This window comes from Desmodus rotundus, chromosome 11 (genome assembly GCF_022682495.2).
Source record: "Desmodus rotundus isolate HL8 chromosome 11, HLdesRot8A.1, whole genome shotgun sequence".
NCBI classification, from domain to species: Eukaryota; Metazoa; Chordata; class Mammalia; order Chiroptera; family Phyllostomidae; genus Desmodus; species Desmodus rotundus.
In genome coordinates this window covers 4,720,854-4,740,094 of record NC_071397.1, presented here as the reverse complement: position 1 = coordinate 4,740,094, position 19,241 = coordinate 4,720,854, and the positions used below count along the sequence as shown (strand labels likewise).

Genomic DNA, 19,241 nt, shown 5'->3' with positions numbered 1-19,241 from the left:
ACTTTCACTGAGCACCTTCACAAGCGGCAGGGCACGGTTGTAGGTGTCACTGCAGGGTGTGCATGTTTACAAACAGGAACAGGGCATTTTCCGTAATAAATACAGTAGATCCTCCCTTACTCGTACAACGAAACCGATTTTACTAAAGGTTAATGGTTACAAACATGAGATAACTTCCCGTGCATCTCATTAACGCTCAACTGCTATAACCAAAAGAAATTGAACAAAATGTTAATACCTTCCTCCCCGGGTTGTTGTAAGGATGACACTGGAGTTAACATGGTGCAAAGTATCTAAAAATGTGTCTAGCATTAAGTTAAGTGTGATTTTAGGGCCACTTACTATTGTTCATTTTTATTAACTAAAGAATAGACTCCGACCTAGCAGGCACAGTGCCTGCTGTGTGCTCACATTGAACGGCAGATTAAACACCACCTCCCGCCCCCGGGATCTAGTGAGGGAGATTGGCCAAGTGCTTTAGAGTAAAACACATTTTCTAACCTTAGGCGCCAAGGCCCAAGCGCAAAGGAAGCTGGCCACATCGCTAAGGTGCTACTGGAGCTGGTCTGGTGGGGAACCCGAAGGGGTAAGACGGGTCTGGAGACCGCACAAGGGTCGCCCTGCAGCAGAAAGCTTCGCAGGGTACTCTGCCTGGGGTCTGCCAAGGGGCGGCCACAGAACTGCAGCGAACACTTGCAAAGCCGGGGAGGGGGCTTAGAAATGCTGCTGGCCACGTAGGGGTGGCCTGGCTTTTGCAGCCTCCAAGCCCCGCCCCCACCACTCTCCAGGTTTCTCGGGGGAGCACCCAGGCCTGCAGAGGCCTACACAGGCCCGGAGCCCGCGACTCTGGCCGCCCGGGACCACGGGCCCTAGGCCTGCCATCCAGGGTGACGCCGGGTCCCAACTTCCCTGGGGGAAACGCATCCCACGCAGACCACCCTCCCACGATCCCCTGCGGCCGAGGAGCAGTGACGCCAGCGAGGGGCGGGGCGCCGTCCGTCATGTGACGGGGAGTGACCTCGTCGTCGACGCCATGGGGGCCTCGGACCCGGAAGTGGCGCCTTGGGCTCGCGGCGGTGCCGCGGGGATGGCGGGAGCTGGAGCAGGAGCCGGAGCTCGTGGCGGAGCGGCAGCAGGGGTCGAGGCCCGGGCTCGCGACCCGCCGCCCGCACACCGTGCGCACCCACGCCACCCTCGGCCTGCGGCGCAGCCCTCTGCTCGCAGAATGGACGGAGCGTCAGGGGGCTTGGGCTCCGGGGACAACGCCCCGACCACCGAGGCTCTTTTCGTGGCGCTGGGTGCGGGAGTGACGGCGCTCAGCCATCCGCTGCTCTACGTGAAACTGCTCATCCAGGTGGGGGGCCGGGGGCACCGTAGGGAGGTGGCGGCCCCTGTGGAGGTGACAGGCCTCGATTTGGACAGATTGGGTCCGAGGAGTCGATGAGGATGGATTTGGGAGAAGGGCAGAGGCAGAGGTTTTGGTGGGCCGAAGGAATAGAAGAGGAGGGAAGCAGGGAGGAGTTTTGGGACGCAGGGTGCGCAGGTTTGGGGGTGCAGGAGACTGGGCGTAGGGTTTGTAGCGACAGATTTGGGAGGGTGGAAGGAACAAGGCATTTGGGGGTGCAAGGAGAGGGCGATGGGACAGAGAGACGGGTTTCGGGAATGAAGGAATGAAGAGATGAACTTGGGATAGGAAGGAGGGTGTATCAGTTTGGGGTGACTCGAGAAGCAACAGAATGGGAGAGGGGCGGGAAGTTCTGGCGAATGGGTAGGGGGGAGGGTTGGGGGCCAAGGCAAAGTATTTAGAAGATGTGCACATATTTGGGGGAGAGGAGCAAGAGCTCTGGATTTGATAGGGATAGATTTAAAGTATTTTGGTAAAACAAAGGACAGGGGACCAGGGCCAAAAATTTAGGAGAGGAGAAAGGGCATCAGACTCCGGGGGGAGGGGACGGGGGCAGTGAAATTCGTGGTCGGGGAATTTGGTGGGAGAGGGCGAAGGCAGAGGATTTAGCAGGGGAGAGCTTCCCGTTCGCAGGAGATGGGGGCTCTGGATCTGATGGCGGCGACGGATTTGTTGGGAGGAGGGGACGGGGTGACGCGTTGTCGGGGGGAGAGATAGGGCGACGCATTGGGGGAGGGGATTGGTGGCGTTTTGTTTGGAGAGAGAAGCGAGGAGGAGGCTTTTAGGGGGAAAGGCATGACGCATTTGGAGGAGAAAATGGAAGTCCGGTTGGGGTTGGGAGATGGGAATCACGGTTCTCGTATATGGCGGGATGAGCTGAAGAGGTTTGAAAATGTTGGAATTGGGAAGAAGGAGCAGTTGGGACATATAGTGACAGGATAGGGGAAGGCTGGCAGAAACTAAGGCCAAGATAGGGACGTCTCTGGAACGGTGCCATGCAGGTGCCTTGGGTATATCGGTGGTGGCCAACAATGCCTTATAGGTGAAGGAGGCTTCCTGAGATTGAGCTGGAAAGAGATGGGCTGGAGGGATGCTTTTGGCAGAACTGGGGAAGGGGCCAGGGAGATGCTCGCTATTTGGATAGGGATGGTTTGGGCCTAGATTGATGAATGACGAATTAGCCTAGAGTTTTCCAGTGAAGAAAAGTGGGTGGGGGGTAAAAATTGAGATGGAGACCCAACCAAGATTTGAGGTTTGATTTAAATTGAGGCAAATGGGTGTCCGATTTACTGTCTATAACTGTACTGACAGAGTGAGAGATACAGTTGGAATGAGAGGGACTTGAATGGGAGTAATTGAAATCTAAGGAATAGGGGTGATAGATTGGGGGGGTGTGGCCAGGAATATGACAAGGAGTGGGGAGATTCAGTCAGGAACATCAGGGTGCCTGACTAAATCTAACTGTGACTGAGATTTGGACATGGTTGGTGGGGGGAAGGTCCAGACAGGTGTTAGGTGGTGATTTGGGAGTGAGGGCTGCTCTACTTAGGGAATTGTATTTACAGCAACTGAGATTACAGGTTTGGGGGAGAAATGGGCACCTGAGATGCAAAATAAGGGTACTGGGAGTTGAGTTTTTCAGTTGATAGAGTGAGATGGGAGAGGGCTTGGATTTTAGGGTGGCAGATACGGGGGTCTGAGGAGTGGAGGATGCTGGAATATAGGAATGGGGGTTCCATGTGAAGGAAGCAGAAAGTGGCTTCCTCATTTGGACCATTGAAGATTTGGTTTAGAGGTTTGAGAAGAAAATTGAAGGAAGGGTGACTTGAAGAGAGAATGGGAATGAGGGAGAAGGGGGAATTGGGGAATGAAAGGAGACAAAAGGGTGAGGACTGGATGGTGGGGGGTGAGGATGAGAGAGCCTGATTGGGGTGATAGGTGGCCTGTCTGATTTGAGCTCAGCTGGTGCTGACATAATGGGTATAGCTTGGGAATCAGAGTAACATTTTGCAAAGAAGCAGATACCAGTTTGGGGTGGGTAGCGGGATTGGAGTGGCAGATTTGGGGTTGTCTAGATTAGGTACATCAGAATGCAGTGCCTCAGATCAGGGCTTGTGGGTGTTAGGTTCCAGGGTTTGGAGATGTAAGGGTGATGGACTGGCTTTGCCAGTATCCGATCCAGAGCCACAGCTTTGGGCTGGGTTAATAGACTTGGGGATGAAATTGGACTGGTGTGACTTGGGCGCAACTAATGAAAACTTGTGGGCAAGGAGAACAGGGGTGAAATGTGGCCGGTGTGCCTTTGATAACCCGGGTGGAAGTTAAAAATACAGACTCAATAGATCTGAGAGCTATGGGGACATGCGGGGAGGGGACACAACAGATTAGGGGTAAAATTGGAACCGGGGGACTCCCAGGTTGTGACTGGACTGGGTAAGACACTGCAAAAGCACTAGCTCAGACTCGGAGCCTCAGTGATAAAGGGAGTTTTACACGTGCACGAGAATGAAAACAAAACAACTCCGACCCTTCGAGCTTTTAACCCAGGAGGGAAAGGTCTAGAAGGGGAGGGCTAACTGCTGGGGTGAGTGGGCTCATCCCTTTTCTCCCAACTCCCCTGGGATAGAAAATCTTTAAAAAAGGTTCTTATCCATAAGGGGTTTCTTAATTTATAATCAGTAACCTGTCACTTAGCTCAGAATCACATCCACAGGGTTAGTGTCAACTTTCAAAAGCACTAAGGCAAACAAGAAAGGAAATCAAGCCAGGAAAGCACTAGAAGCATACCTAGTCCAGTTTCTAAGGTAGAGCTTCCCAACCCTGCCGGTTCTGCTTTCCACGTTCAAGAGTTGCAGCCTGGTTCATGGGCCCAGCTGGCCTGCTTGGAGGGACAGAGCTGCTGTCCCCTGTCAAGGAAAGAGACTTCTCACACCCCGTTTAGGTGCTGGTCTCCTAGACCCCTTGCCTCCTGCCTGGCAGCAAAGACAGCCTATCATTAATTGGCAGCGTAACAAACAGCCTCACCCCTCGGTGACCCCCGCATCCTCGCGGGGTATGGGTGGCTTGGTCCTTCGCGCTCCCATGAGTTTTAACAGATATAACCAGCTCTACGCAGCAAGAGTAACCATTGCCCCACAAACGTGGGGATGTTTGGCCACAGGGACATGGGTGATTGAGATTAGAACACAGTTGAGGAATATTTTGAGGAGCACCTGGGATTTGAGCAAACAGTTCTGCCTGGGAGTGAGAGGGACAGATTTGTTGCATCTTTTGTGGGTACAGTAAGAAATTTGAGTTGTGGGGTGGACTTTGCAATGAGTCACTTGGAACTGAGCTGTCTTTGGTACTGAGATTTCGGTGTTGCTACATTTCGGATCGAGACTACTGAAGTCCTGAAGATGAGAATTAACTGAGATTTATTCTGAGGTGAACATGGGGTTTGAAGTATGTAAAAATGGGGGGTTTTGCCCTGGGAATATCCGGAATTTCAGGGTGACAATGTTGGGGCATGGAGGTGACTGGGACTGTGGTAGGGGTAGTTTTTGGGACTAGACATTCCTGTTGATTGGGAGATCTCACGATGCTAATGGTTATCGACAGAAACAGCATTAGAGTCTGTGGGAAAAGAGTTAGAGGCCTACGAAGATGAAAGGCAGCGAGACTGAATCTGACCTTCCTTTTGTATGTGTTGATTCTGAAGGTGGGCCATGAGCCGATGCCCCCCACCATTGGGACCAATGTGCTGGGGAGGAAGGTCCTCTATCTGCCGAGCTTCTTCACCTACGGTGAGTGTGCTGCCTGGGCAGGAACGCCCATGCCGACAAAAAAGAAGCATCAGCTGGGGAGCAGGTCCACCTGGCCCTGGGGGACACTGTGGGCAGCATGGCCCCCGGAGTCAGGGCTGGCATGGAGGAGGAGATCCTGGAGTGTGGCCAGAGGCACCAGGGTTTGGGGGCAGAGCAGGTGAACAGCACAGCCCGGTCCAGCTCCTCTGCCTTGGCAGGGGGAGGGCAGACCGGTGCTCGAAGGAGGGGCCAGTCAGGACAGTGGCCCCCCCCCCATCATCCCTGACCCCCACCCACACCCCCGGTTGTGCCCGGAATGGAGTGGGGGGGGGAGTCCTTTTGCCTTCTGAGCAGCCCAGCCCCATTCCTAGCTTTTCTGCTCTCCTGCTACTCTGGCAGGGGGCCTGCTGGGGCCTCCTAGGTCTTTTTCCCTTCTCTCTCCATCCTTTTGCTTATGTTCCCCAGGCGTGGTGCCAGCTCATGGCACCTCCACCCACTGGGTGTAGACCAGCGAGCAGGGAGTTGTGGCTTCACCTCTGGTGTGCCCTGACCAGCTCTGTGAGCTTGGGCAGGCCGCTTAACTGCCCTGGCCGCGCAGTCCCTCTGCAAAGTGGCATCACCTGGCCCTTCGTGCACCTCCTCCCTGCTCCCAGCAGCCCTGCCTGGCAGGAGGCCTCTCCACCAGAGGCTCAACACAGTGGGGCTTGCCTGACACCACCTGGCCGCCTCTACTGCTCATCCTCTGGCCCATGGGCACCAGCAGCCCAAGGTCTTTTCAAGTCCACTGTCGCTGTCCTTCCCCTAGTCCCTACCCTCACAGACTGACCGTGACGGGGACTTTGTTTAAATGTGCCTTTGTTGTCCATGTTCACAGCCAGCCGACCCCCTCATGCTTCCTCTACCTCCGCTCTCGCCTGTTTGGTCACTCCAGAATGTTCTCTGGAAATCTTTCTATCTACTGAATAACTCGGGGCTCCGCCTCCTGTCACCTTGTTTTCACTTCACACACGTTTAGCAGAATCTGATGTGATGTTTGTCTTCAACTCTTGTCACCGTGTTGCCGAGTACAGTCCAGGGCCAGGCGGAACGTGTCATTTTATGGGGAAATGTGTTCATATTTGTTTTTCCTTAAAGACTGTCACTGTGGGGGAGGGGAAATCAGAATTAAGAAGGCTCCCCCACCCTAAAGTAGAGTGAGGCCGGTGGCCACAATCAGCACCGGATCTGTGGGCAGCCAGGGTGGCAGGTTGCCAGCCCCTCCAAGGCGGTTTCTCTGTTGCTGGCTAGGTGTGCTCTCGCCACGTGAGGGGCTCAGGTGGAGCCCAGACCGGCTCTGTTCACAACACACGGTCACTCCCGAAAGCACTCAGTGCAAGGGGTCTTAGCCACTTTCCTGCCCCTTGCAGAGATGAGCAGAGTTCCAAGGTGCTGCCCCACCCCGGTTTACATACGTGCTGTTTCGGTCCAGATGTTGTGGCAGATGCCCGCTGGGTGGTTCCGGGCACCGGGTGGCTGCCCCGCCGGGGAGAGGGCTCGGCTGTCGGGACGTCTAGGGCCTGCCTGGACAGCACCTCCTCCTCCACGCATCGCGGTGAGGTTGAAATGAGAAGAACTTCTGGAGAGTTTTCCAGGGCCTGCAGAGGACCCCTGTAATGAGGGAGTCCCTGGCCAGCCGTGGGGCCCTTTGCCTCTGTTTTCTGCGTGCCTTTCTCCGCTCTCACTTGTTCATGCTTCGTCTCTGAAGTGGGGAGAAGTAGGGTCCTTAATTCCCTTTTCATTGGCAGGCAAGTCGGGTAGAAAGAGGTTAAGTGTCTCGCTAGAGATTACACCCCGGCTTTACCCTTCCGCTCTCCCTTTTACTGACCGGAGCTCCCCTCCCCCAAAATAAACCTTCCTTCTGCCTGTTCACTTTGAAGCAGGGCGCCTTGCCACTCCATCCAGTGCCCTCTCACCTCCCACTCCTCTCTTCCCAGCTCCACCCATCTCGGGAAGCCGAGTCGGCAGGTAACAGGTGCTCGGGGCCCAGTGAAAGCAGGAGCTAGCAGCGACACTGGGTTGCTGGTTGGCAGACATGTTGCAGAAGAAAGGCCTGACGTGCTGGTTCCTGCCACTGTGCGGTGCTGGCGAGCTAGTCGTGAGTCTGCGGGGGGAGCCCATTGTCTGGGAGAATGTTCTGCCAGCTTCCAAGTATGCAAAAAATACATCGCTTTTTGAACATAGCTTAAAAGTTGATACTACGTAAAATAAAATATTTAAAAAGTGGTCCTTTCAGAGACCCTCATGAAAAAACACTGACTGACTGGTAGGGTCCAGCTTCCCTGACTGCTTAAGTTTTTTCTGTGAAGTACTTCATTGGTGCCTCTGTTTTGGTTACTTCTCTGCTTATGTGTCCCCCCCCATCTTGATTAATAAATGCCAACCGGCGCCCTGACCATTGACCAGTGTGGCCCGGTTAAACGTCGTCCTGCAACGCAGAAGGTTACCGGCTCCATTCCCAGTCCGGGCACGTGCCTGCATTGTGGATTCATCGCCTGTGGGGGCCTGTGAGAGGCAGCTGATCGATGTTCCTCTCTTACCCTCCCCCCCCCTTCCCCTCTCTCTACAAATAAATAAAACCTTTAAATAATAAGATAAATGCCAGCAGGGGCCAGGTGGGGTCCTGGGCAAAGTACAGTGACAGGGTGGGGACACCCTTCCGTGGCTTTGGGAGCTTTCCTTCTGGGAGCCCTTTTTCTTTGTTCCTCCGTTAGGTTGCAAACTGTCCCTGACTATGGGAACTCTGCCTCCTTCCTCTTTTTTTCTTTCCCCCGAGAACAGTATTTCTTTATAAACTACAGAGTTGGTGTCTGGGTTGCAGCACTAAAGTTGCCGAGTTAAAAAAAACTGTACCTGAGTTTGCCAAGTAGATATTTCAAAGCTAAAAAAAGGAAATGTGTGATGTTGCTGTCAAAAATATGTTCTGAAGGCTTTTACACAAAGGAGCAGGGACTAGAGAAGAAATTGGGGTGGGGCCTGATCACTTCCAGGGTCCTGGACAGATGCCCCCCTCGGTGACTGACGGCAGCACGTACTGAGGGACGGGCACCTGGTCCGGGTGTGAGTGTGACTCAGGAGTGGGCGTCCAGACTGGGCGTGACACTGCCACCTCTGCTTCCTTGTAGCCAAGTACATTGTGCAGGTGGATGGGAAGATAGGGCTGTTCCGAGGCCTGAGCCCCCGCCTGATGTCCAATGCCCTCTCCACCGTGACTCGGGGCAGCATGAAGAAGGTGAGCCCCGGACAGAGTCACGGTTCCCCTGAGCTCCCTGCCACCCCGAGGCAGCCATGTGCACCGGTCCAGCGGCTCCATTCCCAGATTGGTGGGGCCTCCACCCCGGCACTGCAGCCGGGCTCCTAACCCTGGTGGCCCGACGCCGAGACTCCACAATTGGGGGGGGTCCCTGCCCCACAGCCCTCCTGCTTTCCCACAGCTATGGCACCAGGCAGGGCCTTTCCCCCCGAGCACTGGCCCAGGGGGTTACCTGAGGCTGGCCCGGCTAATGGGCACTCCACAGAAAGTTGTGGAAGCTGCTTCCTAGCATGTCTGCCCCGGGAGCCACATTTGAGAGGCATGGCTGTATTTTGCTTTTGGCCTTCTTGTTTTTCGTGTCTCAGGTTTTCCCTCCAGATGAGATCGAGCAGGTTTCCAACAAGGATGACATGAAGACTTCTCTGAGGAAAGTGGTGAAGGAGGTGGGTGTTGGGATTGGAGGGGGCGAGGCCCTTAGAGGGAGGTCAGGGTATTTCTCACCGCCGAGCTGGGCAGGTCACTGAAGGGTCTCAAGGTGGGGTTCTTGTGCTGGCATGATTGTGCTTGCATGGGTGGGCATGTGGAAGGAGCCCCGCTGTGGGTGTGTAGGGAATCTCAGAAAGCCTTGAGCCGTCACGGGGCCCAGCCTGGGACCCGGTAGCACTCCTGGGTGGAAGGAATTGGGGGGTGGGTGACAAGTGGGGCCGTCTGAGGTAGACTGACCCCCCGTGGGGGCTGCAGGATGTCAGGTTGTTCCCCATGTGATCTCTTAGTTCTGCCGGAGTGCCGGTTCCGGAGACAGGCTGAACCGAGTGTCCCCCTCTGCTCTCTTGCAGACCTCCTACGAGATGATGATGCAGTGCGTGTCCCGCATGCTGGCCCACCCCCTGCACGGTGAGCAGCCCCGCCAGAGGCCGCAGCTCAGCCGTGGGATGACCCCTGGAGGACTGTAGCTGGCGGTGGGGGAGGGGGATTCCATGGCAACCCCACTGGGGAGAGACACCTTCCATGGTGTCTGTCACCTGCCTCACTTTACCTGTAAAGAAACCACATACCGAAAAGACTGTGTCCAGACAGAATAATCCACAGACGGAACCCCAGTGCCAGGCCTGACAAGTGTCATTTGCTTCACCTTTAAAGGTCTAGGCAGTGACATGTCCATGCCAGGAGTCCTGTCCGAAGGGAGCTGGGGCTCTCCCCGGGCAGAGGAAATGGGATGCCGTGGTCGTGGGGTGTGACAGGGAAGCCCAGAGCCCCTCCTGCCTCCTGCCCCCAGCCCCGGGTTGTGTTGTGTGGTGGCCTCCACAGTGCAACACCCCACCTCGGGCCGTCATGGGCTGTGTGTGTGTTTGCCTCGGGTCACCTGGGGTTTTCTCTTTCCCCAGTCATCTCAATGCGCTGCATGGTTCAGTTCGTGGGACGGGAAGCCAAGTACAGGTGGGTGATTCTCCTTGGGACAGGTAGGCGTGGCCTCCTCACCACTCAGAGTCTGCCAGGACAGGCTGTGCTGGGTCAGTCACTGCCCCTTTTCTGCCCGAGTTCTAATGTGCTGACTTCAGGGGAATGTGGTGGTCTCCATCGTCTGTTCCCAGGGGCATTCTGTCTGTACCTCTTGTCTGGGCTGCCCAGGACGAGCCTGGGCGCCCTGCAGAGGGGGTGAGTGGGATTAGAGTTGGCTTGGAATGGAGTCCTGGCAGCAGAGCTGATCCTGCCACTTAGGACCGAGCCAGGGTTCCCTCCTGGGCTCCCTCGGTTATGCCGTAATGATCTCTCCGGCTGTCATAGCACCTGGCTTACAGCTCGCTCCTCTTCTGTCCGCTTCCGTTGACTACCAGATGCTTACCCAGCACCCGCGTGCACTGCGCTGCACAGGGGTGCTGTGGGGGGAGTAGGTGTGACGTATCAGGCCTTCCATGAGGCAGGGGGACACGCCCATGGCCTTCCTCTCTAAGATTCTCGTTTCATGGCTTCAGTTCTCTGCAACTGTCCTGTGGGGCCAAAGCTCCAAGAAGCTGAGCAGCTGCTGTGGGGCCTCATTTTGGGTTCACTAATGGGAAACTGGCCCATTTCCTCAGACTGAAATGTGAGGTTGGCAGACAGGATCAGGAGTGGCTGAGCCACTGTCCTGGGAAGAAAGGTAATGGGGCCTGGCAAGACTCAGGAGCCTGGGACCAGCGCTAGCCAGGGCTTCGGCTCCCCCTGTCTCTCTCTCCTAGGCCACCACTTCACCTAGGCTTTGCAGGGCTTCGTATGGGACAGGCCACTTGGCGTTGGTAGCCACAGGTCACAGAGCTTGCTCTTGAGCCTCCTCTGCATGTCACACCGAGGAGCCCATTCTCTGGTCTTCTGCAGGCTGTGGTGACCAGGCCACTGGTTTCCAAGCTCCTTGCTGGGGGGAGGGGTAGGCAGTTGCCTTTTCCCAGGCTGCTTCTGGGCTGTCTGATTCCAGGGCCTCCTGCTGCAGGGCCCGGTGTTCCTCTGCCCTCTGGAGAGGTGGTTCTCACCACGTTCCACTCTACCCGCTTTCTCTCTGTCAGTCATGCAGGCTTCTCTGCCCACAGGGTGCTCAGCCAGAGATAAGCACTAGGGCCAGGCCGGAGAAGCGCCCATCCTGGTGCAGCAGCCCAGGCTTGGCAGGCTTATTCCTAAATTCCAGACCCATGGAGAGCAGTGGTTGCTCACTGCTAGGGTTCCGGTGGTGGTGGTGGCAGTGGTGGTGGTGGTGGCAGTGGTAGGGTTTCTCCAGTTTCCATGACCTAGGTAAGTGCCCCCACCCCCCAGACAAGAGTGCTCTAATCTTTTCCATTGGTTCTGCCTGGTAACAGAACCTTCCCTGCCCTTCCCTGCCAGGACTGGATGGCTCTGAGCAGGGGTGAGGAGGTAGGGGACGGCCTTCTCCAGGTGACTAGGTGACCTCTGTTCCTGTCTTGCTTTCTTCACAGTGGCGTGCTGAGCTCCATTGGGAAGATTTTCAAAGAGGAGGGACTGCTGGGATTCTTTGTGTACGTGAGTTTGAACCCCGCAAATCTGGCTCTACTAACAGGCTCACTCTCAGCCTCTCAGGCCACAGCTGCTGGCATCAGACTAACCGCAGACCCTGCCCCCCCACCCCGCCCCGCCCTCCCCACCGGAGTATCTACACTTTCAGAGCATGCGCGAGCCCCGGATCGTCGGACCAGAGCTGCCTGGCCCTTTGCAGATCACAGCTCATTCACAGATGGTGCAGTTTGCCTGCTGCTGGCTGGGCTGAGCCCACAGGCCGCGTCCATTTGCCCCAGGGCTAGGGGAGGGCATGCGGCCAGATGTGAGCTAGACCATCGTCCCTGTCTCACTGCTGAAAATAACGGAGAGTCTGACAGGGACTGGGGGTCAAACACTGGCAGCTCACAGGCTGACTCCGGCTGATGGCTTCTGTTTGACAGCATTTCTGACAAATCAGCTCTTCACATTTAACACTGAGGATCAGCAACATAACAGTCCCTATTTTCGGCTTCTCTTGGAAAGCAGGAAACCCGGCCCCCTGGGCCTGTGTAATGCAGAGCACCTGTCAGCAGGGCACATGGTCTCCCAAGGGCCACAGACCCCCACCTTCCTTGGGTCTCTCACCCGCCTCACTTTACCTGTAAAGAAACCGCACACCGAAAAGACTGTCCAGACAGAATAATCCACAAACGGAACCCAAGAGCCGAGCCTAACAAGTGTCATCTGCTTTGCCTTTAAAGGTCTAGACAGTGACGTGGACACGCCAAGCATGGGGCCGTCTGGGACTCGTGCTGTGGGCATGTCGTGGGCCAGACGTTTTTATGTGTGATCACTCATTTAACCCAGAAACGACCTTGTCTCTGCGGGTTTCTCATCAGGAGGTGGTTTTTGCCCCCAGGGTCATTGGTTCTGTCTGGAGACATCTTTTGGTTGTCACACCTGGAACCTGGGGGGTGGAGGCCAGGGACACTGCCACTCATCCCGCAGTGTGGAGGCCAGCCCCTGCAGCAGAGAATTCTTGGGCCCTAGACATCAGTGGTGCAAAGGTGGCGAGCCTTGGTTTATACACACACGTGTGTGTGTGTCTTTGTGTGCGTACACGCACGTGCATATACACATGTGAGTGCCTATTTGCCTGCGTGGCTGGTACATCAGGCTTTAAATCAGTGCATCTCACCACCCCTGGCATTTTCCACACTCGTCATAAAGTTTTTCTCTGGTGTGTGAACAGCATTCCCATTGGGTTACTTAACCACCAGGTTCTCTCTGGACGGGTTTGTGGGACGGGCAGCACACGCAGGTGCGACAGGGAGTGTGCGGCGGTCCGTCTGGGCACAGGTGGAAGCAGCATGATGAGAAACTGCTCTCACGGGTGCTTATTCTGTCAATATTCCTCATAACATAGCTGTGTTGCATGTATTTTTTTTTTGAACTTTTAAAATATTTTGAAATAAGATTTTTAAAAATTCAAAAATCACAATTCTGCTTCCTCTCCCAGGAGAGAGCCCTTCTGGAAATCTTTTCAAGTCATCCCATATCTAAACCAATACGTACAATGAAGATCCATAAATTGCACACAGGACCCGCTGATCTCAGTCTGGCTTTTTGTCCTCAGCACTGCATTTTTGGGAGCCTCCCAAATCTTTTGGCAGAGGTGTCTATCACAAATGCCATCACTGTAAAAGTCAGTCTTCCGTGGAAGGCTTGCACAGACGTCTTCGTTAGAACACGGCAGGGGCGAAGGCCGCAGATGTACCGAGCGAAGTGTTCTGTGAGAGCTGATTAGGTGAAGAGACCAGGAGGAAACTGCCAGCGTGTAGGCACTCTCATAATCCCCCTGGACAGTCCCGGGTTTAGTAGCACTCACATCCTGAGGCCTGGCCTGGGTGGTTTGAAAACTGCTTGGGAAACCATGAACTAATCTGTGGTGTCAGGCGGGGCATAGAACACCCGCCCCTGGAGAAAGGAGCGCTGCCTTCCTGGTGTGGGTAACCACTGCCCCACACGGCCCTGCAGGCTTCCTGCCTGACGTGTTGGATGCCAAAGGTCAGAGCTTGGAACGTTCTGCTTCCAGGGTGTGGAACCTCCAGGAAATGGTCTCCTCCCTCCCCAGCTCATCTTTGCTCACCTTGTCTTTTAGCGGCTTAATCCCTCACCTCCTTGGAGATGTGGTTTTCTTGTGGGGTTGTAACCTGCTGGCCCACTTCATCAATGCCTACCTGGTGGATGACAGCGTGAGTGACACCCCAGGGGGGCTGGGAAACGACCAGAATCCAGGTTCCCAGGTTGGTTGGAACAAGCACTTGTCCATCTTTTCGTGTGCTGCTGGTGCCCAGGGTCTGGGGCAGACTCAAGGACTCTGGGGCTCTGAGCATCAGGTCCCAAGGGCTAGAGAGGGCCTCTGGGACGTGGTCTGAGGAGAGGACCTGGCTGTCCCCAGGTCAGCTTTGCCTCCAGACAGGAAGCCTGCAGGACTTTACGGAATGCCCAGCCCGGGCAGATTGAGAAACAAGGCAGGCCCCAGCTTATCCACGGCCCATGTGACTAAGGACCCAGCTAAGGATCAGGAAACAGGAATAGACGGGCTGACAACCCTTCGACTTCTGCTCAGTATTTTTTACTTTCAAAATCCTTTTGTGGACATAATGGCATCTGACCCTGACGACAGCCCATTCGTGAAGGGAACAGGGCAGGTACACCGCCCCGTTCCACAGGCAGAGAAGTTAAAGGGCTCTCCAGAGGCACTTGGCTGGGAACCAACAGGTTAGGGACTAGATTTTTCCTCTGCCGGACAGGGGGTGCTCCGCCCCTTGAGGTTTCTCAAATCAGCTAGGAAGTGTACTTCCCAGGAGCAGCCCACTATTTTGTTAGCAGTGGCCTACACAGCCTGCTGTGCATAGGCCTCTCCGCAGGTTGGGCGGGCGTGGGGAGGCCTTGGTCCTTTGAAAAGGCACTGTCGAAGAAAGGCATCCGGGGACGTGATGGGTTGGCTGGTTCTGCATGAATCGAGGCCAGAGTTGGGGAACAGTGATGGGTGGGGGGTTTCTGGTAGCCAGTCATTGTAACAGCAGAGATTGCCAACCCCAGGAAGGAGGGTGAGGGAGGGTTAGTCACCTGTCTGCCAGAATCGCCAGTGGTTGGGGGGAGCAGCGGCGGGTATGTGGGTCATAGTCTACATGTGTCTGTGTCTGGGCAGTGTGTGTGTGTGTGTGTGTGTGTGTCTGGGCACACGTGTGTGGCAAGGAGCGCCTCATCCCTGCTGAGAGCCTCCTCTCAGGGATTTGTCAGCCTGTTTGACTCAGGTGGATGAGTCTTACGGCCTTTGAACGTGAGCGAATTCAGGGGGCTCTGTGGAGGCCAGTTCCTGTCTTCAGTTACAGTAGCCATGACCCTGCCCTTTCTCAGGGGCCTCTTGTGGTGGGGGGAGCTGCTACAGTCACGTAGAGCCAGGCTGGGACAGCCGGGGTGTCCCAGCGGGTTGGTTTCTCCTGCTAGGCCGGCAGGTGTTTGAACCAGGGCTGCTGCACTTAATGTCACCGCCAACAGCAGTCGACAGTCATTGGAAGTGTTTTTCAAGTGCTCTTCTGTGTGCAGCTCAAAGACTAAGATGAAGCTGCCACTCAGGCAGAGGGCTGAGCAGACGTGCACCCAGGGTTGCAGGGCGTCCATCTGGTGGGATGGCCCTGCCATAGGAAGCTCAGGAATAGGTAGCCCCCCTTCCTGGGCCAAGTAGGCTTTAGGAGTTGGGACCTGAAGACAGTGAGAGCTTGCTGAGGTAGGAGGTGACAGGAAGCCCAGACTTGCCCCTCCCACTTTGCTACAAGACTAGGATTTTGTGCCTGGGTAGTTCAGGTGGCTGCCAAGCCTTGGACATTAATCAAGGCAGACACAGGCCAAGCCCTCGGAGCTCGCAGCTCGGTGCGGTTACACAGGGCAGCAGCCAGGGGTCCCACTTGCCTGGCCTTCAGGTCTGCTCCTCGCCATCCCCAGCCAGGCCATGGATGTCCTTCAGTCCGGTTCTCCTACTTGGGCCTCGCAGGTCTTCTCTTGGCTCTGCTACAAGGCCGTGGAAGCTGCTGGCAGGCCCAGAAAGGAACATAGTGTGCACAGGGGGAGTGCGAGGCCAGTGTGGAGGGGGGTGAGGGGACCACAGACCAGGTAGCATGGTGAGGGTCTGCATACCTGGTATCTGCATCCTGAGGTGCCTGTGGCAAGCCAGTCTTCCTTTCTGTCTCTTCAGTTCAGCCAGGCCCTGGCCATCCGGAGCTACACTAAGTTTGTGATGGGGGTAAGTCAAGCCCTCTGCCCGCCGCACTGCCCTGTGGGCCTGGTGGGGGGGGCTCAGGAGAGACCGGCCGTAGGGCAGGGCGTTGGCACAGTGAGTCCTGTGCTAGCCCCCGGGAGGTGGTGCAGGGGAGGCTGTTGCTGACGCCTGGGTGTCCCTGGGTTTCAGATTGCAGTGAGCATGCTGACCTACCCCTTCCTGCTGGTCGGTGACCTCATGGCTGTGAACAACTGTGGGTAGGTGTGCGCCCCTCCACCTGGCTCTCTGCCCCCCCTCGCCCAGGGCTGTGTGGGTTCATCTCGCTGGGCACCCCGTCTTCCTCTGGGGTTCACTGCACCCCTTTGGGATGACTGGTTCAGAATGTGGGTGGCGGCCGCTCCAAGCCATCCCTTCTCGAGGCCCCCTTTTCCCTGGCTGGTCAGCTCCCGTGTTCTCTGGGTCTCACATGCCCTCCTTCCCTGGCAGGCTGCAGGCTGGGCTCCCCCCCTACTCCCCAGTGTTCAAATCCTGGATTCACTGCTGGAAGTACCTGAGTGTGCAGGTAAGCAGGCTCCCGAAGGGGTGTTTCCCGTTCCCACATGTTCAGCACATGAAATGGTTTCGTGGGCGCTTCATGCTCGGAAAGATTCGGGGTTGTCATGGACTCCAGTGTTGGGAGTGGGGAGGATGTAGACCTGATTTAAGGCATTTAAATTGACTTTTCACTTTATTTTAGGAAGGATTTGAGTTAGTTAGATCTGAGTTTACTTGAAAATTTGCATCAGAAAAGGTCCCCTTTTCTGCAACTCTTAAATGCTCTTAGAACAAGTAGCAAGTATGAGAGAGCCGTGGAGAGGTGGGGAAGCCCAAGAGCCTGTCTTAGACTTTGAGTGACACGGCTGGAGATGCAGCCACAGGATGGAGACCAGCTCCTGCCAGCAGCTGGCTGCTGGAGGCCAAGCCCTCCTGCTGGACATCCGGTGCCCGGGGGAGTGTGAGGATTGAGCGGTGCCACAGGATGAGGGGGCCACTCTTGGGGTTTCGTGTTCTATGCCCAAGCACCTTCCGGCTGGCTGGAGCTCCAGGAACCAGAGGTCGAGGATCCTGGTGTCCAGGGCAGATTCTTGCCTTTTCCTAGCCTTGCGTTTGCCTTGTAAAATGGGTCAGTGGCCTGGGGAGCAGCCACTGCAGTGACTGGCCTCAGGTTAAGAGGACAGACAGGGGGAAGCAGCAAGGCAAGAGAAGGGTGCAGTTCTTCCTAGTGATTTCGGTCTGTTCTACGTGTATCCCATCCAGTGGGTGTTGGAGGAGGCCCAGACCACTTGGGCTTGGAAGCCAAATGGGCAGTACTCCCCAGTACCCACCTCTTTGGGGGGTGCCTACCAAGTAGCCCACCAGCACTGGACACCCTGTGGCATGAAGTGAGCCACTGCAGCACGGGGCATATTGTGACCTTGCCGTTCCATAACGCGGGCCTAGGCCCTCCGCCCCGGCCCTGGGCTCTCTGAGCTGCTGGAGCCCTCTCTGCTTCATGCTGGCCTTGCTCTGGGGCAGGATGTGGAAGACGACCTCCCCTTCCACTGACTGACCTGGCTGCTCCTTCCGATCCAGGGCCAGCTCTTCCGCGGCTCCAGCCTCCTTTTCCGCCGGGTGTCGTCAGGGTCCTGCTTTGCCCTGGAGTAACCTGCATCACTAAACACACGCTGTCCCAACCTGGCCACTGTGGGTGAGGCCTGTCCATCTCGGGCGCTTGTAAGACAGCTCCAACCCAGCGACACCAGATGTGCTCCTGCCCAGTTGGGCCTCGGCGTCTGTTCGCCATGCGTCTGTCCAGAAGTGGGGGTTGGGTGGGGGTGAGGCTACGCCCAGTGACTGGTCACCTGTTAGACCTGGGGAGGGGGGGGCAGGGCTAGGGAACTGGGGTGGAATCCCCTTTCTTCACAGATTTGCTACATCTGCTTTGTGCAGGGGTCCAGAGAATGGCTCGTAGAGGCCCAGGTTGGATGGGAAAAGGCTCACGGTGTCAGATCCCACCCCCACGCACCCCTCGGTCAGCCCCAGCCCTCACCCTGCAGCTCAGCTGGGAGTGCTGCCCTCCCGCTTGTAAATAGGGCACGGTCCCTTTTCGAGAGGCCACCATCGTGTCCAGGCCTGTGCTAGGAAGCTGTTGCTAGGTTCTGCCTTTGTTCTCAACACTACTTTTCTGATACAAAGGCAGCACCTTCTGAATGGGAGATCATGTGACCGCTCAGAATGTGTCCCCTCATCAAGTACTCATCGGTTTAATGGTGACGCTTCGTGCGTGGGATCTAGTTACCTGTGCAGTCGTGCACACCCAGAACTTAGGCAGATCAGTGTCTTTAGTCCTACCCAGTTTAAAAGTTCCTGATAAGATACTACCTTTCCTCCCTCAAATAAATGTACTGGTGGTGATTCGGAGTTTTGTGGGGAGTCTCTTACTTTGATGAGCTTAAAACCCACAATCTTTCTCAGTCCTTGGTGTTAGTATGAGGAGGGGCTGTAGAGCCACAGGGCTGGAGCAGCCCAGCCTGGGGTGGGAAGTGCCAGGCCCGGTGTAGATCAGCCTGGGTGGGGGGCCAGGGAGTCCGGATGATTTTCTGAATCAGACCGTGATGAGATGCCAGTTCACAGATCAACAAGTGGTCCATGGGCCTGTCGCCATGGAGACAGGCTTCCCATCTTCAGAAAATGTTCACCCAAACCCCTGATTGTCATCTCCTCACTGTTTGGCATTTGCAGTTTTTACTGAGTCTTTTGGGGTAGTGGTCACATGATTACAGAAGGGGCCGGCATGGGCGCAGGATGAGCACCAAGCTCTGCCTTCTCTAGAAAGGACGGAACACCCCTCCGTTCACTTCTGCCGAACGCCGGGTTCAAAACAGGCAAAGCTTACAAATAGAGCGTCCTGTCCTGGAGATCGTGGGCGCCCGTCTGATGAGGTTTGAATTCCCGTGGGAGTCCAGCTAGGTGTTTCTTTGCCCTTGCCCTAACATTGCGGTCTGCTTCCCCACAGGGGTGGGCCACGTCACCCTCAGGGAAGGCCCCGGGACACTTGCAGAACTGGCTTCCCCCAGTGGCCTAGTAACAGTTGACTCGAGAGCAGCTTACTATGGACCCTTATTCCCCAAGAGCACATGGAAGTGCCCCGGTGGTGTCCTGTGAATGTACCTTGGTTGGGCCACTTAGGTCTTTACTCACTTCCGATAGCCACAGTAGTAGGGCAGGAGGCACCCGGCTCGGTGGGCCAGGCCCTGCCGGCACCGTTTCTGGAGAGAAGGAGGGCTCTTCTGGGGTGAGTCTGCCTCACAGCATGTTGCCTTTCCGCCGCCCAGCGTGGCCTCCCACCACAGTGACCGCCGTTAGGGGTAACTTTTCCTCTTGCTCCACGTTCGAATCCTGTTTCTGGACTGATCACGTCTTTCGGTCCCCCAGCTTTAGAGCTGCTCGCCTGTCTGGAATCCTGTGCTGAGCTTGCCCTGAAGGGCCCCTCCCTCT

The 19,241-nt window shown here is 56.0% G+C and overlaps 1 protein-coding gene across 2 annotated transcripts; it reads left to right on the top strand.

Moving 5' to 3' along the window:
- The first annotated feature begins 687 nt into the window (after positions 1 to 687).
- On the top strand, positions 688 to 18,164 carry MTCH1 (mitochondrial carrier 1). Of its 2 annotated transcripts, none has more exons than XM_024557831.3 (12): positions 688 to 1,354; positions 5,106 to 5,190; positions 8,352 to 8,458; positions 8,845 to 8,922; positions 9,316 to 9,373; positions 9,865 to 9,916; positions 11,422 to 11,481; positions 13,602 to 13,695; positions 15,702 to 15,749; positions 15,915 to 15,982; positions 16,212 to 16,287; positions 17,337 to 18,164. In XM_024557831.3, exons 1-12 carry the CDS (start codon positions 1,034 to 1,036, stop codon positions 17,406 to 17,408), a joined length of 1,119 nt encoding a protein of 372 aa, XP_024413599.2. In that variant the 5' UTR covers positions 688 to 1,033; the 3' UTR covers positions 17,409 to 18,164. The 2 variants fall into 2 exon arrangements, with proteins under 2 accessions (XP_024413599.2, XP_024413598.2); XM_024557830.3 differs by having other exon boundaries at positions 1,007 to 1,354; positions 13,602 to 13,746.
- The last annotated feature ends 1,077 nt before the right edge of the window (positions 18,165 to 19,241 follow it).

Excerpts from the sequence above, each read along its gene's own strand:
- MTCH1 (XM_024557830.3), top strand. The coding sequence starts at position 1,034 with ATGGGGGCCTCGGACCCGGAAGTGGCGCCTTGGGCTCGCGGCGGTGCC. Across the intron at positions 5,191-8,351 it reads GCCGAGCTTCTTCACCTACG|CCAAGTACATTGTGCAGGTG; the intron begins GTGAGTGTGCTG and ends GCTTCCTTGTAG. Across the intron at positions 8,459-8,844 it reads CTCGGGGCAGCATGAAGAAG|GTTTTCCCTCCAGATGAGAT; the intron begins GTGAGCCCCGGA and ends TTCGTGTCTCAG.